Source organism: Salvia splendens, chromosome 2, assembly GCF_004379255.2.
Source record: "Salvia splendens isolate huo1 chromosome 2, SspV2, whole genome shotgun sequence".
NCBI classification, from domain to species: domain Eukaryota; kingdom Viridiplantae; phylum Streptophyta; class Magnoliopsida; order Lamiales; family Lamiaceae; genus Salvia; species Salvia splendens.
Genome location: NC_056033.1, coordinates 3,338,533 through 3,357,333, shown reverse-complemented (window position 1 = coordinate 3,357,333; position 18,801 = coordinate 3,338,533). Strand labels below are relative to the sequence as shown.

Sequence of the window (18,801 nt, the reverse complement as noted above, 5' to 3'; positions counted from 1 at the left end):
TAATTCAAATTCAAATCATGTAAAACCACAGTTCATTCCATCATCTCAATGACTCAGAAACTAAAACCTTTTAATCGTAAATATCCTCAAGATTGCACGCAGACAGCTTTGATTTTTGAAGAAAACAAGCAATAAGCATAGGGTTGTTTACAAACATCCAAGAAACAGACACATTTCACCGGAAAGTTTTACAGAAACTGAACAGATTCAATTGCAAGTGTGTAGAAATAAGGCTACCAACTCTCGATCATTCAGAAAAGTGAGTGTGAGAAACAGAGAGCCGGTGCCTGTACATTATTCCATGGCAAAAGAAAGCTTAGAGATTGGTGTAGCATAGCACGGGAGTGTTTCACTGCTCGAAGGGCTGGTTCTCAACCTCCTTCCTGATTGATTCAAAGAGCACCGAAGAAAGATATCGCTCCCCAAAGCTAGGGAAAATGGCCTGTACCCAAGGTTGAAGAAGATGATTACAGAAGGTTAAATCATACTTACAAAATGAAATTCTTCCAGTCAAACATCAGTTACTATACAATAACAAATCAGAGTAACATATACTACTAAAATAGCTATGACACATTTTGTTATATAACCTACTACTATGTTATGCTTTTACCAATGTAACAAAAACATGTTTGCCACCTAAACTTCGAAAAATGTAACAAAGATGTCTGAAGTCGAATTTTTGGTCAGTGTGCATTTGGAATCAAGTATACTGGATATTTTTGCTCTGTGAATTTAGGGTTCGAATTCACATACTTGCATTCACATTCGGGGCCCAAAAAATTCAACTAGGGAAATTTTTGTTGCATTGGTTTGGACACATTTCGGGGAGAAGAGTTGAACATTGGGACATTTTTCTCATATTTACATGTATAATTGTTCTTGTAAAGCTTCAAAATGGAAATGCCTATTGAGGATTTCTGCTATCAATGCGGAAAGAAGACTTACAACAATGAGCTTCCCAGCATTTTCAGGACGTTTTGCAATCTTGATAGCAGATGCTGCTGCAGCACCGGATGATATCCCAACCTGTTGCATATCATCAAAGTGAGGATCATCATTGAGTTTGTACATGAAAAGATGAACCAAATAAATTGACAAAATTTTAACCCGCTATCGAAAAAGACTAAAGCAATGCGACTTACCAGCAACCCCTCTTTCGCCGCAAGAAGCTTAGCAGTCTCTATTGCTTCATCGCTTGAAACCTGGAAATATACAGGGGAAACACCCAAGTTAACACATCACACCTAAAGCTCAACGAAGGTACACGATAAGATTGAAAGAATTATTTCCATCTGGAATGGAAAGAATATGAATCTTACTTGGACTACTTCATCGATGAGATCAACATCTAGAACACCAGGGATGAAACCAGCACCAACTCCTTGGATTTTGTGTGGACCTGATAATTATAAGAGAGGAAGTTAAAATTAGGTACCTACTTGGGTAGTGGAGTTAAATAGTGCAAGATTTTACGGTTGAGTCTTGAAATTATAGTATGACAGTTTTATTTTCAAAAGTTGAGCTTGTCTCGATGAGTAGAACCCGAAGAAGAGCATGCCATATCAAAATAGTTCCTCAACTTGAATTGATGAATGTCAATTTTAATAAGTACTAAGACAGGTGATAAAGGTGATTACATGAAGTAATGAACAAAAAATGTGCAATTCTATCGTTGGTTAAAATGGAAATAAGATAACAAATTATATTCTGTTATATATCATGGGTAAGTCCCGGTCCTATTGGTAAAAACATGATTTTGATATTACTTATTTTAACAGAATTAATATATGATTTCAGCACTTCTCAAAATTAATAGAACTCACCAGGCTTCCCTCCGGACAGAATAGCACTTTCAGTTGGTTCGAGACCATATAGCTAAAAGACAGATATAACAGAAAGTTAGAAAATCGCAATAATCTAACAAATCTAATAAGGATAGATAGTGAACCAGATAGTTGAATTATGCAGAATTTATAGCTCAGTACACAATCAAATCAACCACATGTATCTACATTCTACAAAATAAAAAAGATGATCTGACCTTTATCTCGGGGTTCTGTTCTTTAAAATATTTCCCTGCACCTGTAATAGTGCCTCCCGTGCCAATTCCAGAGACGAAACCATCGATTTTTCCATTTGTTGCTTTCCAGATCTCAGGTCCAGTGGTTTTGTAATGTATCTGGAAGATGTTTTTTGATCGCTTAATAGATTTCCCCTGTTGAAATTTGTATCAGCTATATCTAGTGCCGTAAAATTTACTTACCCTTGGGTTGGCTTCATTTTCAAACTGCTGAAAAATGTAAGAGTTGGGTGTCTTATCCCGAATCTCCTCAGCCTTTGCAACGGCTCCTTTCATTCCCTTAGCAGGATCTGTTAGCACCAACTCAGCACCAAAAGCACGGAGAACTATTCTACGTTCAAGACTCATGGAAGCAGGCATGGTAATGATTAGCCTATATCCTTTAGCGGCTGCAATGAAGGCCAAGCCTATGCCGGTGTTGCCGCTTGTTGGTTCAATCAGGACACTCTTTGGAACAAATTGTAAAATAGCAAGAATGGATAGTGCCAAAAACAAGAAAAATATAAATCAACTGAGCATCAATAAATCAGGAAAAAAGATAAACAGAAAATAAACATTGAATAAGTTGATGTGTGTTAGTCTACCTCTCCCGGTGTGATAAGCCCTTTTTCTTCTGCATCTGAAATCATACTATGTGCAATCCTGCACGGAGAAAAACATAGATAACAAAAATCAGCTCAGCAGCAAAACTGACAGGATAATAGTATGCAGTTATCCTTCATGAAATGAATGAGATACCTATCCTTGACACTCGAGCACGGTTCCATCGACTCGAGCTTGGCAGCGACACGCGCAACACAACCCTCGGTAATTTTGTTCAAGTATACCAAAGGTGTGTTACCAATCAACTACAACATGAGGAAACTATGCTTAGCCAAGAAACAAAATTGGGAAGAACAAAAACAAAACAAGATTTTTAATACTCACACTCGCACACACTTGTACTCTCAGGTTGGCCATTTCGAGCCATTGATTAGCTATTTTTCTTTGAGTTTCAAACTCATATAACAGAAATACAAACACACGCACAGTCACACACACACACACACACATACTGAGCATAAACCACATGCCAGCAACAAAAAGGATCACTGGTCAAACAAAAAAACAGACAGCAATCAATCTGCGAAGACTTACTTCAGTAACATCATTAGCTATTCCAACCTTTCCCTCAGCCATATTTCTCGACTAATCCTGCAAAATCATCACAAAATCTTGAGACATATGCAAGAAAACAAGCACAAAAGTCGAAAACCATGCTTCTTCAAAGATTAAAACAGTTCATGATCAACTTGGGACATACAGCAAACACATTCTCGGCAACTATAACGAATCCATCACAACAAAGTAAGAAACTAATAAAAATTCGACCTTTAAAAACCTTATCCTTATCAAATCAAATAACCCTGCATCAAATTTTAACACACAAAATTGGATACAAAAAATTAATACAAAAATCAAGAAAGAGGTAAACCCTTTTCAAGAAAACAACAATTTATCCATTTCCTTACCTAACCTAAACTTAATTTTTATTATCATTTTGTTCTTTCAAATAAAAAGCTGAATAGATCTATCACTCCATTTTCTTTTCAGCACAAAGCACGGAGAAGAAGCATACATAAACTAAACCGCCGCAAATCAAGAGCAGAATTATGAGATTGAGAAAAGAAATCAGAGCTTGATTACCTTTTCGTAGGTTTTTTTTTCTTCTCTACTGCTGGTTGAAATAACGAGAAGTGAAGTGTTAGTGACCTGCTATTTACATAACCGACCTTATATACTCCTACAACATTAAACAATTATAATTCATCTACAAAAATTCTTAATACTAATTTTAAAAGAATTAGTACTACTATATTCTAAGAAAGGCGAGAATTACGAGAATTATTTAAATAATAGTGATAAGTTTATGGAATGAATGGCGCCTAATTGTTGTCCGGGTACAACGATAAATATTTTGTATTCGCATTGTTGAATCATTGAAAATCTGATGTTGATGCCATACATTAAACTTTGTCTTGGTTCTTTAAATGTAGAAGATTTTTAATACTCTATTTGCGTATTTTTGTGGAAAGAGAAATCTGTAGATAATGATGGGTAATAATTTATTGCGCTGGATATTTATTAATTTCGGAATAAAAAATGTAAAGGGTAATTCTCTAATTTCTTGATTAGGAAATTAGGAAATTGAGTATGACCAATAATTTATAAAATATTATTCTACAATAATGAATTAAAAAATGTGTTTTTTCATTGGATCCAACTCACTTTATTCAATGTGTACAGCTATATATGGATTTTATTTTCTTCTTTTCCAACAATTATCACTAACTAATCATATTTTCTGACTTTTCAAAATTATATTCAAGATAAGACTGGAGAAATTTATGCTCTCTGAGTTGACAAATTCTAATAATTTTAAGATCGTATACTGGAAGTTTTGGAACTACTGTCAAGTACGTAGATTGTTTATTTGATCTATTATGAATAATAATGGAATTATGTGTTTGAATGTAATATTCAGTAAGTATGTTAAAACCATAAGTGTCACTGGTATATGCTGATTTGCAAATTAGTATAAATTAAAATTAAGGGTTATTACCGCTTAAATATGCAACGTTGGGTGTATAGTGATTTTTTCCATAACTATTGAAATGAGTCAAAATATGCATTATCATAATTGTTGCAGCAATTTTCGTATAAATCCCCATTTCGCCCAAATTTAACCCGACGTGACAAATTAGAATGTCGAGGACAAATCACACAATGAGAAGAACATTGCCATGCATAGAGTCTGTATATGTTGTTGTTTCATTATGATTTAAAAGTTATAATACATGTCATTCAATAGGATTTAATTTAAAAATCCTAATGAAATGATGACGATAAAATTTGTATGCATAATGTCATTCTTCTCATCGATTAATTTTTCCACACAGATATTTCTATTTTTCTCGCCTAATTTGATTGGATAACATATACCCGAGTTGTGTTTGCTATCAAAAGTATGATAACAACAAATAAAAATCTTTAGGAAAATAAAAAAAAGTAAACACAGATTTCTTGCACTGTGTAAGACAAACAGTGTGGCGTCGTTACGTAGTCTGAAGGGCCACTTTCATGGCATGGAATTCACTCAATATACACCACAGAGAATTGTTCATCTCTGTTTTTAGTCCATATTAGTACTACTTTTTTTCCACAAATCATTATATTTTTTATTGTGGTTTTGTTATTTATGTCTATGGTGAGTTGGTGACATGTCATTCGACAGTGTACAAATCTACAGATACCATATATTTCTGGTCCAATAAATTTAAGGATACGACATTTTACATTTCCAACTGTTACTATTTTGATTTATTTTCATACTTATGTCAACAAGCATAAAAAGAGGAATAAATTTGGTGGGTGGATATATTTTTGTTTAAGAGGAATATGTGTAGGTGGATAAATCATAAATGTGTGTATGAAAAGATCCTCAATCAATTAGTAATACACTGAATTGTAGAGTAGCTCTTGACTAATAAATTAGTCACATATTTTGTCAATATATATATAAGTCATTCAATATATTATAAAGTGTAGACTTTTCTCTCTATGCCAAAATGTCAATTCCCTTTGAAATAGAGTCATTAAAAAGTAAATGCCAATACAATAGAAAAATATTCCTACTATCTATTTTTATTTTCTTAAGTACACCAAACAAATTTTATTGAAATACATTTGTATTCTTAATTAGTGACTTAATTTATCAATAGAGGTAGTATACCATGAAAAACAACACAATAGAAAAATACATAACGCCGTACCTAGTGAATTTTAAAAACAAATACAAATAGTGAACTAAGTTCCATCACTACCCAATCCATAGTTTAATTTAGATAAGTAAATAAAAACAATAAAATAGACTACTCCACCATATATGCTTTGGTGGGCTGAATAAGATCCTTCAAATATGTAACATCATTTTAATTGCTTATCCAAAGCAAAAATGAAGTTAAAATTTGGAACATCAATCTTTGTTCAAGACAAGTAGTGTTATACTTGAATACGTCAAAGAGTTACCGGATTACAAGCAATTCTTGCTTCTTGTCAACATCTCCAGTCACAAATAAATTCATACACAAACTGCATCATAATGTAACGTCAAGACGTGTGGTACCTACTCACCGGAACGAGACAGGGATCATGTGCGATGTGTGAGCTCCCGTGCACTCACAATCGAGACCTTCTTCTTTAGCTCAAACGTAATCTTGTCCAGATCGGCAACAGTAGCTAGATGCCCATAAAACACCCTCTTCTTCTCTCCTGTTCTGGGATCCAATTTCACGAGATTTGGGTTCTTCTCGTCGTCCTTGGAAAGTGTTAAGGGTTGCAGATGGGCCCAGCTCTTCCGCCCTTGTCTCTGTCTCTCAAAATAATCAGCAAGCCTCCGAGCCTCCTTGAGCCCCGATTCATCACCTGCGAACTTCACTGCGTGCATGCCAAGATGGCCTTCTCTTGCAAACAATGACATCGACTTTCCACTAGTGAACCCAAGATCTGAAAGACAAGTGAAAAAACTGGCATGAGGATCCCAATACTTCTTAACCATGATTCAATTCAGTCGTCAAGACATATCAATCACAATTTAATACCACATAAAGAGAACCATGCCGCCTAAATAAACATAATATTATGCTTTGAAAGAGGAAATGGCAATATATATATATATATATATATATATATATATATATATATATATATATATATATATATATATATATATATATATATATTCCGTAGAATACATCCAGTTGATTCCTTAGAACGGGAGTGGGGGTGCTTGAAGAAAGTTAAGAGGTAAACATATTTTGACCTCCATAAGAATCAGAATTGAAATAAAGAATGATTAAACAGACTACTAACTTAGCAGCAGGTATAAATGCATATTGGCCACCAACATGAACCAACAGTTCATTTCCATCCCCAAATCTAAGAGCATATGCAGAGACACAACAATGAGATTGAAGTGTTATAGAAGGGAATAATACCCTCTTCACGAAAGTGTGACGTCCACCCAAAGTGGTCCATATAGTAAATAGAATCGGATTATGATCCGACACACGGACTTGTTGATCTAGTATGTTCTAAAGCTACTACTATAAATTAAGAAAATCAGCAGGTCATGCCAGAGACTGATGATTCTGAATCAGTAAGTATGTTTTAGTGACAGTAAAAAACGAGAGCCATATAGCCCTAAAATGGAAGCTGCGTGAGAGTAAGTATAGTTCATAATCACATATTATAACCACAGCCACATAATTAATTGGGTGGAGGTGGTGGAAACAGTTTGTAGGGAAGCTGAATTCATTTAGGTAACCACCTGTCTATAGTTTCTCACTGATACAATTACAATTGAGACAAACTTATTCAGGTCACATAAAAGTTGTACCTTACTAAGATGTTAAACAGCATAGATGATGATTCATCTAGATGAAGGGAAAAAACAATTTAGAGAATGCTTTACTACTGTATAGACAAAAACCACTACTGATGCAGCCGCCATAGATGACAAATAGAAAATCTCATTCACGAACAGATGAAAACCGACAGAGAATGGGAGTGTGTGATACCTCTAAGCATACTATCCATTGCTCTGTTTCCTAAACCTTCCATGCGTCCTTCGCTATTTTTTCCCGTGATGGTATTATGAATTAAAACAGTAGGTGGCCACACAATCAGATCATCAATGTTTGCTTCTGCATCATCAGCAGAAAGATTCTGATAGACTTTCGAGTTATTAGGTTGCGTCAAATAGTTCCAGCCCATTAGAATGCACAAAGCCTTGTGAAAAGCCAGATGATCCACAAGTGAGCCAGCACTTTCCGAGTTGTATGCATGCATGACAAGACTGTGCACATCTGGAAAATCTTTCGAAGACCTATATTTTCATGTCAAAACCGTGTAGTCGCCTCAGACACCGGGACAAGTCAAGAAATATATCAAGATAATACGACGGTAAATTTAGCAATATCTGTATCTGGCTGGAGAATTCAAGTTGTGTCAAATTCCAGCAGATACAATTTACTGCTCCAATAGCCCATTTATCAAACAAACAAAAGAGACAACCATCAAAGAGATTCTCATTTGACGCCAATAAACCAAATTGGAAACTCATGAAATTTTCACACACATATACTACCTCATCAGATATTTGTCACTGTGAGGAACAATGCTTGGCATACATTGCATCTAAAAATTTAATCATACTAAATGCACTCAACCATATGCGGACTAGTTTAACTTACAAGCAAGGAATTGAGAAAATAATATGAGAACCTGAACCAGTACAATATAAATCTAGAAATTAAACTCAATAACCCCGACCAGTGGCATCAAAACAAATCATGTACAAGTACAAGTTAAAGCCTACTATACAGCCAGTCATACCGGTCAAGCCACAACTGCATTGACAAGCACATAAATCATTCAATAGAAGTCTAGGCACACAGTATAAAGAGGCAGCTGGAAGCCTTTGCAATCACTCAATTCCTATCTCAGCAAGGAGATACCTATGACTAATTTGTCAGTGCTAATAAGAACAAGTAGTAGGTAAAAATAGTGAACTAGAAGCAAAATAAGATAGCTGGAGAAAATGACTCAGACCTTATTGTGCACTCAATCAACTTTAAAGTATTTCTGAGGAATCAAAAGCAGTAAATCAGTTAATTATACTACGATCCAAATCCAGTAAACTATGCAATGGCTTTGTTAATTATCCTAAAATACAAATCCAGCTACATTTAGGAATACAGACTGAATAAAAAAAAAGATTTAAACACAAAACTACTTCATTGTATGGCACCCCAACTTAAAGCATCGCAGAAGGAATGAAAAAAAAAAACTTAAAGCATCACAGAGAATTTATGTTCTTGCACTGGCATGGGTGCTACATAAACAAAATCGAGCAACGCCACTGTAAATTCAAAGAGAAGAATATGCGAAACATTTGTTTGGAAGGATCACAAAATATAACTGAATCTATAAACCTTGAGCTTAATAAGACAAGAAAGTAGGAACCATCAAAATACATAATTATAGAAGATGCACTAGCCAGCTAGATTTTGCATCAAAATACAACCATGTTAAATTGAAGGTAGAAACATGATACTTGAGAAATTTCCTATAATATTCATCTGTTGATGAAAGCACCTATATATACACAAGAATGCTAACTGAATCAGGAAAGCACTAAGTTTCTCTAAAAGTTGGAGTACCATATATACAAATCTAATTATAACATGCCTCTAGCTTGTTATAAAGATGATCAAACTTAACTCCAATGAGTACTTTAGTGAAGATATCTCCCAATTGGTGGTCTTTGAACATGTACGGTTCTGTAGAGTGCAGTACAGGTGACTTATCTGTCAACATTTCCACTATTACACCTCTGAGAATCCTTAGTTAGAATGGGGTTCCCACTCAGCTTTTGAGTAAGATTGGGAAGGGGGGGGGGGTTATTGTCTATAGAGGCGGTGGTTTACCCTGCGGCGGATGTCAGCGGTTCGAGTCCGCTTATCTCCAACTCATGAACTTAGAGCAGCCAATTTTCGGATTTTGGTGGTTTGATCTATGATTTATCATTCATGGACGTTGATAAGATCCATCCATTTAGAAGCACCTTAGGAATAAAGCTTACACTAACCCGTCGATTTGAAATTCATCTAATTGGAAATTTTATCTTCCTTGGGAGGTACTGGGAAATAATTGGAGCGTAATCTGAAAAGAATACATCAGATGACAGGCGATATTTGTTAAGGCTAGGAAGTAACAAAACTGATACCCTTTTTGCACCCGAGTATCCTAAAAAGATACACTCCAAAGACTTGGGAGTTGGGATCCAATTTGGTAACGTGAGGTCTAAGTTCTAATATCCCGAACAAAACAAACACACGCAAATATCCTAGGTTCATTTAAAATATAGAGATTTAGAGGGAAAATAACATGAAATTGATACATTAATGAGAAAACAAGTTGTGGAGACATCATCAACCTAAGAGTTTTTTGGAACTTGCATTGTAAACAACAGAGCCCTGACTGTTTCTGTTTCATGAAGATGTCTATTTTCTCTTTCAACTACACCATTTTGTGATGGTGTATCAAAACATGATGTTTGATGCAGAATGCCATTATGCACCATATAAGAGTAAAGTTGTTCACGCAAATACTCCTCGGTATTATCACTTCACACTGTTCTCACAGGAAATTGAGATATAATTGAAGTACAACTATGAATGTCGTGGGCAAGTTTTAATAGTGATGACCCAGTCGACAATGAGCTTGAAAATGAGAAACAGGTCCTGTATATGCTGCTGCCATGGTTATTTCACTAACTAAAACAAATTGATGTTAGGGAAATTTTATCTATCTTCACCTACTAATCAAAGCACCTATATGGCTGAGTGGCTCTACAAATAATTAGTTTAAGATTCAGGAACAAGATTGGTGTGAGTTGTTTTAAAGAATAGGCTGAATCAAATTAGCTCCAACCTATTCTGTAATGAGTATGAAAGGCAGGTGCATAGGCAAGAGAACAACATGAGTAAAAGGCTAAGTATGGCATTGAAAATCATTATAATCTACTGTGTAACCACATAAAGGTTGGCTTAGTACAAAAGAGCAAACAAAGTCAAGCAGATATTTATGTTCAATAAATGAGAATTAATTAACACTTCCTGCTTGAGAAAGCAACCAGAAAGGAATCAAGAAGCAAATACTTTGAACAAAATATGAAAAGACTCAATAAAAACAATTCTGAAGTGTGAGACTGTATGCAATTGGCCTAAAAGTATAGGCTTTTTGCAATTGGACGAAAAGTATAGCTGTTATTCTACAATTCCTTGAAGGCTATATCTAAGGAATTTGCAATCAGATCCAATATCATATGCCAGTGTCATGGAAAGTCATGCAAAGAATGGAATTTGAGCCCAACATACAGCATTTGTTGACAGATATCTCATATAGCAGCTCTCTCTACGGTAATCGATGCCTATCACCATGCTATAGTGGACAAAAAGCAACTGAAGTTTGAGACAAAAGCTCAATCCAAAGCACAAGGTGTGTCTCACCAGACAGGATCCAAAGTGTTAACTCACCAAAAAGTGCCATTCTTGTAAGAGTAAAGCTTTGAAACTCTGGCATGCTAAGATTATTCAAACACCCGAGAGTGTGACAGACACTATTAGAATGAGGATGCTTGACTATAAATTGGAGCTTACTGCTGCAGCATGGTCTCAGACATCAGAAATAGAATATAATAAGATTCAACAAAACATAAACATAAGGTGTAGGTGAGAGATCTCTGTCTCATCCTTCACAGGATTTAATCAGGGAATCAGGGTAGGTCGTCACAACAATTAATATCAGATTCTCACCCCACACCATATTTAGAAGCGCTACCTATGAAAGTTGTAGTGCAACAATTAAGTGTTTCCTGAACATTGCATATCTTCAGTTATGTTACGTGGTAATCTATAATTCTTTATAGGAAACAACAAAGCAGTACCAGTCAAAACTTCAACAACTCAAACCTTCAAACCAAGCATGAAATAAGGTGTTAGTCAAAGAAAATCGACCTATATAATTTCAGATACACCTGATAAACTTGGTAAACATTCCAAACCAGGGACGGAGCCAGAAAATAATATCAATAGGGGCAAATATAGGTATAGAGAAAGTTTAGAAGAATTAAGAAGGGGCATTTAGTGAATAAATTAGCAAAAATCATAGATATGTATATGTATGTAGGAAAATTTGAGGAGGGGCATATGCCCCACCTGCCAATGCATTGGATCTGTCCCTGTTCCAAACTAGCCGAGCATGACAATATCTAATTGCCTATATAAACACCTTAAGACACTTCGCTATTGCTAAAAACACACTCCAGCTATTGCTAAAAAATCTAGCTATTGACTGGATATCAAACAATGTACATGAACATGTAAGACAGATACTTGAGTCACACAAGTCAATTAAGAGCATTTATGATCCAAAGAATCAGGTCGAAAAAGCAGATATTTCTAAACATACAATTGCAACTGTAACCATAAGACAACATCTGACCTGCGACAGGCAAGACATGGTAGAGGCCCCTGTTTCCCGTCCATCAAAAAACTCTTTTTCTGATTTGGAGTCTCAAATACCAACTTCACAAAATGCAAAAACGCCACCTTTAATGCATTCTGATCAACCTCACTATGCCTAAGCTTGCTCGAACTTCCCTCATTATATCTCATGTTCTTAGCAGCTCTCACATCATCACCTCTCCCCAATCCGTACCCAACGCTTGGACCCGGCCCGTTCACATTACCGTACTGCAAGAGCTGTTGCCTTTGCCTATCAAACCCATCATCCCTTCCGCCCCTCTCATCTTCCCCAAACTTCCTTTTCAAAGAATTCTCAAGTCCCACATTCGGATTTCGGGCCCTGCCATCAGGACCGCGGAAATCAGGGCTCATGGGAAAAGGGGGCCCGAACTCGCTCTGGCCAATGAATCCGGCCCGGTGTGCTGGCCGCGGCATATGAGCGAAATTCTCATAATCAGGGGGCAAAGCGAAGTAAGACCGCACGGAGCCGTCGGCGAGGACGATGCTGCGGCGGTCGAGCATGTGAAATCCATAAGATGGGGGCGGTGGCGGATCGTTGAAAGGGTAGACCGAGCTTGGCCCTGCTGCGGAATTGGGATTTCCGGGCCTTGGAGATGGGTTCTCAGGCCCCGGCTTCGGCGGTTGGGGTAGGGGCCTATTGGAACCTTTGTTGTTCGGAGCCGGAGGGATTGCGGCGGAGTTAGGAGAGGGTTTGGATTTGGAGGAAGCGGCGGCGGACGACTCCCATCGGGATTTGCGGAGGTTGGAGGGGGCGGAATGAGGAGGCGGCTTGGGGGCGGAGTGGGGAGGTTGGGGGGCGTTGCCACCTGGCATGCTCACACCTTTTTCTTCTTCCAATCGACTGAAATCTCTGTATTGGCTTCTTGTAGTAGTATTTGACAATTCGCAATTACATTAAGAAAATAAAATCGTGTGAAATCTAGGATTTTAAAATTTCATAAAAAAAATTCAAAAAAATCAGAAATCAAAGTACTTTTCCATAATTCTCAAAGAATTGTAAATTTAAAAGCCCTAAATTTAGCAATCTAGAATACTGTCATCGTCAAACCCTTTTCACTCCGAAGCTACGGCTGCAAAACTCTGGTACCCGATTCTCTCTTCTTCATGTAAACGTATCACTTTTTAACAGTTGAATTCTTAAGTTGATGCTATCATTCTTTGTTTCGTTTACTTCTTGAAACAATCATTCTATTTTTAGTTACTGTTTCCCTTTGTTTGTATCCTTATGTAGAAGTGCAGAACCGCTACTTTTAGGAGTTACAGAAGCAGTATTTTGTTATTCATGTATCGTACGCCTACTTGCAAGATTAGAGTGTATGCAATTCAAATGATTTTATGAGCTATTGAAGAAGTATTATTCATGTAATGTTGCTTGACCTGCAAAATTAGGAGTGTACGAATGGTTTTAGGAGCTATAGAAGCAGCACTATTCATGTAATGTAGCTTGACTTCGCAGATTAGAGTGTAGCACTTTAAATGTTTTCGAATCGCTAAGACCAACCTGCTCAGCTTTTTAATAGCAGCTGAGGTTGAAGCTTTCAGTAAGTATAAGTTTTAATCTCAGAGCCAGAGGATGATGGGAAGTGCTGAAGGAAAAACTGTAGGTCCATCAGAATGCTGGGAAATTGTTCACATTCCTGAAAAGCCTCCGGTTTGTCCCGACCACCAACCTACGGGTATAAATTTTTGTGATTCTTTACACTGGTTCGAATATATGTGATGATTATATCGTTTTCTTTGTTCGCTTGGGCTTTATTTCTTTGTATTCTGTATATGCAGTGGATGTACTGGCTTCCGCAATTGATGCTAAGCATGCGAATACTATAGCCAGGTGTGCTGGTTTGGTTCATAAATTAGTCATTTTAACCTTATATTGATATGTTGTTTATTTTATTTCAAATTTGTGTCCAGAAAGCTAAATCATATAGCTCCCCTGGAAGGCCTCCGCCATGTGAAGCGCATAAAAAAGACTTTTCTTGATGGAGGTAGTTGCAGGTCTTCTATATTACTTTCTTTGCTTTTCAAAAAAAAAATTCACTTATAATTTTATATGCAATTATACATAGGAGGATCTGCCTAGTGGTTAGTGTTGTCAAAGTATATGTTATGCTAGAAGTTAGTTCATTGTTGATGTACTTCAACAGCTGTATTTACTCAGAATACTGAAATACCAAGGAAGTTATGTTTTGGCTTTTTGAGGTAGGCATGCATGTTCGTAAGTTAGGGCCAAGGAGAGACATGATTAATTGATTATCACATCCTATGCATGTGGAGTACTTAATAACTTTTCCGTATATTTCTTGTATTTTCTGCTTGATCATACAGATATTAGTATATATGATCTAAGACAGCTCATTTATCCTGACAGGAAAGAGTCAATTATTTGTGATTTTATGCATGGATCATGGAAGCAATGCTGAGTCTAACTATATACCGGAGGATGTGCTGGGGCTTATGAATGCGTACCAGTTGAGTACTTTCACTTCAAAAGTGGGTCATCGTTTTATCATCTTAATCGATGCCAGTTCTTGTCTGAACAATTCCATGTATCCAAAATCATAATACAACCTGCCATGCATGCTGATGCAGTTAAATTACATTGCACTCTATGGTTTATTGTTAACATTTGAAATCATTGAAAGAGATATTTTGTTAAATCAACTTTCTAAAAATGCTATGGTAGCTCGTTACTCATGTTTCAAATCTAACTCATTTCATTGTAAGCATATGTTCCCGTTTACATAAATTTTTTTGCCAACCCTGATTGGTTTAGGTATGCAAATATGCTGCAACAACAAAAGAAGAATGGGAAGAACAATGCAAATTGTGGCCAACTTCCTTCCATCCACCTACGTTGTAAGTTATTAAAGATATCAACTAATAGTGTTTTAACATGAGGTCGAAGTTCTAAGTTTCTTCATGTAACAGCAATATTGATGGCATAACTGGATTTTCGGAGGCAGATTCATTATCCATTCTCAAATTTATGAAACATGCAGTTCACATGGCGAAATCCGGCGCTTCGGTATGTTCTGATCTATAATCCTACACTAAATGCACACTAAATGCTTCTTTCTCTTCCAGTCCTGGCAAGCTTTATTTTCTCTCGCATATAAAAAAATCATCGTCTTAGCTCATATTTTCAATTAAGGAATTCCTTGCTAGTTTTTATACCTAAAATTTAAATCTTAAATTATTATGGTAATCAAATCTGAAGTGTGAAACTTCATCGTACTTGGAGCCAATTTGCAAAGTAATGTGCCACTGTTTTGTCCAGTGGGAAGAAAATGGCCTTGTAGCTTTATACTCTAATCTTGTTAATGGAGGAGTAGGCATTATCATCTTATTTGTTTTTTTTATCTTTGGTTTCATATCCACCTTGTCTTCTCTTCCTACCGTTTATTGGCCTTATAATTTATTAATCACATTTCCTTCTTTGTTATTTTCATTCTCTAGTCCTGATCAATTTAAGCTAAATTTTGTTGTCAGCTTGTCAATGCTGCTGTTATAGTGGATCCTTTATCAGGAGAAACTATTGCTAGCTCGTGTGATGAGGTCTTTTATCCTGGTCCTAAAGGTAGTAGCAAGGAGTCATGCTGCTCTAAAGATCATGAAACAACTATACAGGGTGGCCCTAATGAAATGGGAAATGATTTATTATCCAATGAAGCGAAGCAATCACATATGGAAGTCTCTTGTTTGCATCCTTGGGGATGGCTCGAGCAGCGATTGCATTCGAATTCGGATTCTTGGCATCCTTTACGACATGCAGCCATAGTGGCAATCGAAGCTTCTGCTGCAAGAGACAGACATCTTTTTCCTATGAACACACGAGGTGCAGATTCTGTTCAAAAAGATCAGAAACTGCTAACCCCAACCGGCTCTCCCTTAAAAAGACAAAAGGTGAAGATGACCAATGCTGAGTTTGGCTAGCAAAAGCTATCTGATATGTGTCTTGTGGACATTTCTTGACTTTGCTCAAATGCTATATTTTATTTCAGGTAAAGAATGACGAGATATCAGATTGCAACATGAATGGTTCCAGATACGACCCAACAAGACCTTATCTGTGTACTGGCTACGACATCTACTTTGTGTGGGAGCCATGTGCTATGTGAGTACTCTACTTGCTATAGCCTCTCTCTTACACAAACAAACTCTTATCTCTTTTGTGTATGTGGGGCGTTCAATATAGCTTTAACCTCTTCTTTCGTTGATCACTTTAGTTTTTCTTACCATTCTCTAACTTCAGGTGCTCAATGGCGATTGTGCATCAGAGAATCAGGCGAGTGTTCTATGCTTTTCCAAACCCAAACGATGGCGCTTTGGGAAGCGTCCACAGATTGCAAGGAGAGAGGAGCTTGAATCATCACTATGCTGTTTTTAGAGTCATGCTGCCTAAAGAGATCCTTGATTGATGCAAGATTTGCCTTTGTATTATTAGTTACTACATCACTAGTTAAGATAGTTTAATTAACTTATCTTGAATTCATGGCTACTTGTTGAAATCACCATGGCTTGTTGAAGTTATTTTTATTAACAAGTTTGTTTTGTTTTGCCATCCACTGATTAATTCCGAGAAAAGGGTAACTTTATCACGAATAGTCTTGATTCAATTACTTGACAGTTTTAATAGAAATTAGCACATAAGAGTTTGGGATGTATTTTACTGTTGGACTTGGAAATTGTATCACAAAAAATTATAATCCTCATCCTCTTTATATTTATCAGAATACTAAATAAAATTTGTTAATCAGTAAAAATAAATGTTAAAAATATTATACTGACTATTTTGCCCCTCAACGGATAAAACGACCATCAGTTTGGTGATTTCGCAACACAAATTTTGCAGAGTTAGCTCTCTTTGTAGATTGTAGCTCGATTTTTTTTTTCATGTCTTCAAATCACTCAAGTTTGGAGAGGAGATAGGTGTCCTGCCGAAATTGGGATGTTCGGTCCTTGATAATTTGCCAGTGTTTCTGCAACACAAATATTTGTGGTGTTAATTGTTTTGTGCTGGATTGTTAGGATGAACCAAGAAGAATCAGTTTCCAACCAAATTTTAGAGTTCTAAACCCTAAAAAATGGCAGCTTTTCCCGCAGCAAGGATTTGCCCCCTTGCCATTTCGAGTTCGGCCGAAAGAAGTAATAGTGAGTTTCCCTGATTGATTATGAATTTGGATGATTTTTACTGTGTTTCTCTCCTAATATTTAAATTTTAATCCGTATATATAACACAAGCAGAAAATAGGTTTTAAGGGCAGCTGATTCTTGAAGAAATCATACATTTGATGAGTTAGTTCTATATCCGAATGCACCAGCTAATTACCCTTTTGTTTTTCTGTATTTTTTTGGGTGTATTCTCAGAGAGACTGCAATCGAGGTGTAATGCTATGCTTTCCTTGGATGAAACATCAACAAGTCGCCGGTTTCTTATGCAAAATGCTGCTGTTTCTGCACTTGCATTGCTGAATTTGAACTGTGGATTGATGTTACTGCCTGCACGGGCAGAGGAAAAGGCGAAGGATGATGAGGGTTTAGTTGGGGCATTGCAGTCATTGTTTGATCCTAATGAGAAAACCAAATCAGGAAAGGTTTTGCCAAAGGCTTACTTGAAATCAGTTAGAGAAGTTGTGAAAACACTTCGCGAATCATTGGAGGAAGATACCAAGGATATGGCAAAGTTCAGACGAACAGCTGATGCAGCAAAGGAATCAATCAGGGAATACTTGAGTAGTTGGAGGGGACAGAAGGAAGTTGTCAACGAGGCAAGTTTTCTTTTTAACATCTGATATTTGTTGATGACATAACCTTGATTCCTGATAACTTAGCTTCCTTGAAACTGCTGAATATAGAGCAGACATTGTGCAGATCTTTCACAAGTTGAGGGCTTTACATTTACTCAGTAGAGAATTGGGTGATAGTTGAACGAATTCATCATATTTTCAAAGAGGGAGTTTCTGGTGCTTCTCTTCTTCACACGTGTTTGTTTACCTGTAGTGAACGTTGTATTCCCACTGGTCTTACGAACGATCTTGGTATATCTTCGGTTATGGTCTCGGTCATGCAATTTGTTATGTGGTTAGCTGTTCAGTGTGAAATGCATTTAGCATCCCACTTGAGTCTGATGTAAATAGGCATGACTTTACATAGAATCAAGAATTGAATTGAGTTACTATTTATTTTTTGCGTATGATGTTGGAACATCCTGCTGCAGGAATCATATGCAATGCTCGAAAAAGCCATAAGATCGCTCGCCAGTTTTTACTCGAAAGCAGGACCATCCGCTCCCCTTCCAGAGGAGGTTAAGACAGAAATATTAAGCAATCTCACCACTGCAGAAGATTCACTTTGACATGGGATCACACTTTGGAATATGTATATTGATAGCCTATAATACTTCATTGTTGATGTATATTGATAGCCTATAATACTTCATTTCCAAGATTAGAGATTTTTTATTTTGCTTGTAATCCTCAATTGGAACAATGACACCATATTCGGTGATTTATTATGTGTTTGATTTTCTTCTAGCTGACAGTTTAGTTGATTTTGACTTCATTTGCT

General features: G+C 36.6%; 4 protein-coding genes across 10 annotated transcripts; 2 read left to right on the top strand and 2 right to left on the bottom strand.

Annotated features, from left to right (window-relative positions):
• Positions 1-107: 107 nt before the first annotated feature.
• On the bottom strand, positions 108-3,911 carry LOC121783916 (cysteine synthase). The gene is made up of 11 exons (XM_042182104.1): positions 3,770-3,911; positions 3,221-3,277; positions 2,822-2,931; positions 2,668-2,725; positions 2,267-2,530; positions 2,045-2,182; positions 1,827-1,878; positions 1,323-1,402; positions 1,146-1,205; positions 949-1,029; positions 108-442 (listed from the first exon to the last, which is right to left on the bottom strand). The coding sequence occupies exons 2-11, from the start codon at positions 3,260-3,262 to the stop codon at positions 350-352; spliced, it is 978 nt and encodes a 325-aa protein (XP_042038038.1). The 5' UTR covers positions 3,263-3,277; positions 3,770-3,911; the 3' UTR covers positions 108-349.
• A 2,129-nt stretch (positions 3,912-6,040) lies between these two features.
• On the bottom strand, positions 6,041-13,047 carry LOC121783877. The gene is made up of 3 exons (XM_042182063.1): positions 12,191-13,047; positions 7,702-8,009; positions 6,041-6,628 (listed from the first exon to the last, which is right to left on the bottom strand). The coding sequence occupies exons 1-3, from the start codon at positions 13,045-13,047 to the stop codon at positions 6,273-6,275; spliced, it is 1,521 nt and encodes a 506-aa protein (XP_042037997.1). The 3' UTR covers positions 6,041-6,272.
• Positions 13,048-13,196: 149 nt separating this feature from the next.
• LOC121783887 (tRNA-specific adenosine deaminase TAD3-like) lies at positions 13,197-16,795 on the top strand. Of its 4 annotated transcripts, none has more exons than XM_042182073.1 (10): positions 13,197-13,317; positions 13,799-13,910; positions 14,014-14,065; positions 14,146-14,219; positions 14,603-14,724; positions 15,008-15,090; positions 15,163-15,259; positions 15,724-16,137; positions 16,236-16,348; positions 16,487-16,795. In XM_042182073.1, exons 2-10 carry the CDS (start codon positions 13,808-13,810, stop codon positions 16,650-16,652), a joined length of 1,224 nt encoding a protein of 407 aa, XP_042038007.1. In that variant the 5' UTR covers positions 13,197-13,317; positions 13,799-13,807; the 3' UTR covers positions 16,653-16,795. The 4 variants fall into 4 exon arrangements, with proteins under 4 accessions (XP_042038007.1, XP_042038020.1, XP_042038013.1 ...); XM_042182086.1 differs by having other exon boundaries at positions 13,245-13,317; positions 13,758-13,910; XM_042182079.1 differs by having other exon boundaries at positions 13,255-13,317; positions 13,744-13,910.
• A 265-nt stretch (positions 16,796-17,060) lies between these two features.
• LOC121783856 (photosystem II D1 precursor processing protein PSB27-H2, chloroplastic-like) lies at positions 17,061-18,767 on the top strand. 4 transcript variants are annotated; one of them, XR_006046661.1, is made up of 4 exons: positions 17,061-17,385; positions 17,602-18,002; positions 18,095-18,272; positions 18,452-18,590. XR_006046661.1 is itself a non-coding variant. In XM_042182042.1 (3 exons), the coding sequence occupies exons 1-3, from the start codon at positions 17,319-17,321 to the stop codon at positions 18,587-18,589; spliced, it is 600 nt and encodes a 199-aa protein (XP_042037976.1). In that variant the 5' UTR covers positions 17,061-17,318; the 3' UTR covers positions 18,590-18,767. The 4 variants fall into 4 exon arrangements, 3 of the variants coding, with proteins under 3 accessions (XP_042037976.1, XP_042037982.1, XP_042037968.1); XM_042182042.1 differs by lacking the exon at positions 18,095-18,272 and having other exon boundaries at positions 17,061-17,379; positions 18,452-18,767; XM_042182048.1 differs by having other exon boundaries at positions 18,095-18,594.
• The last annotated feature ends 34 nt before the right edge of the window (positions 18,768-18,801 follow it).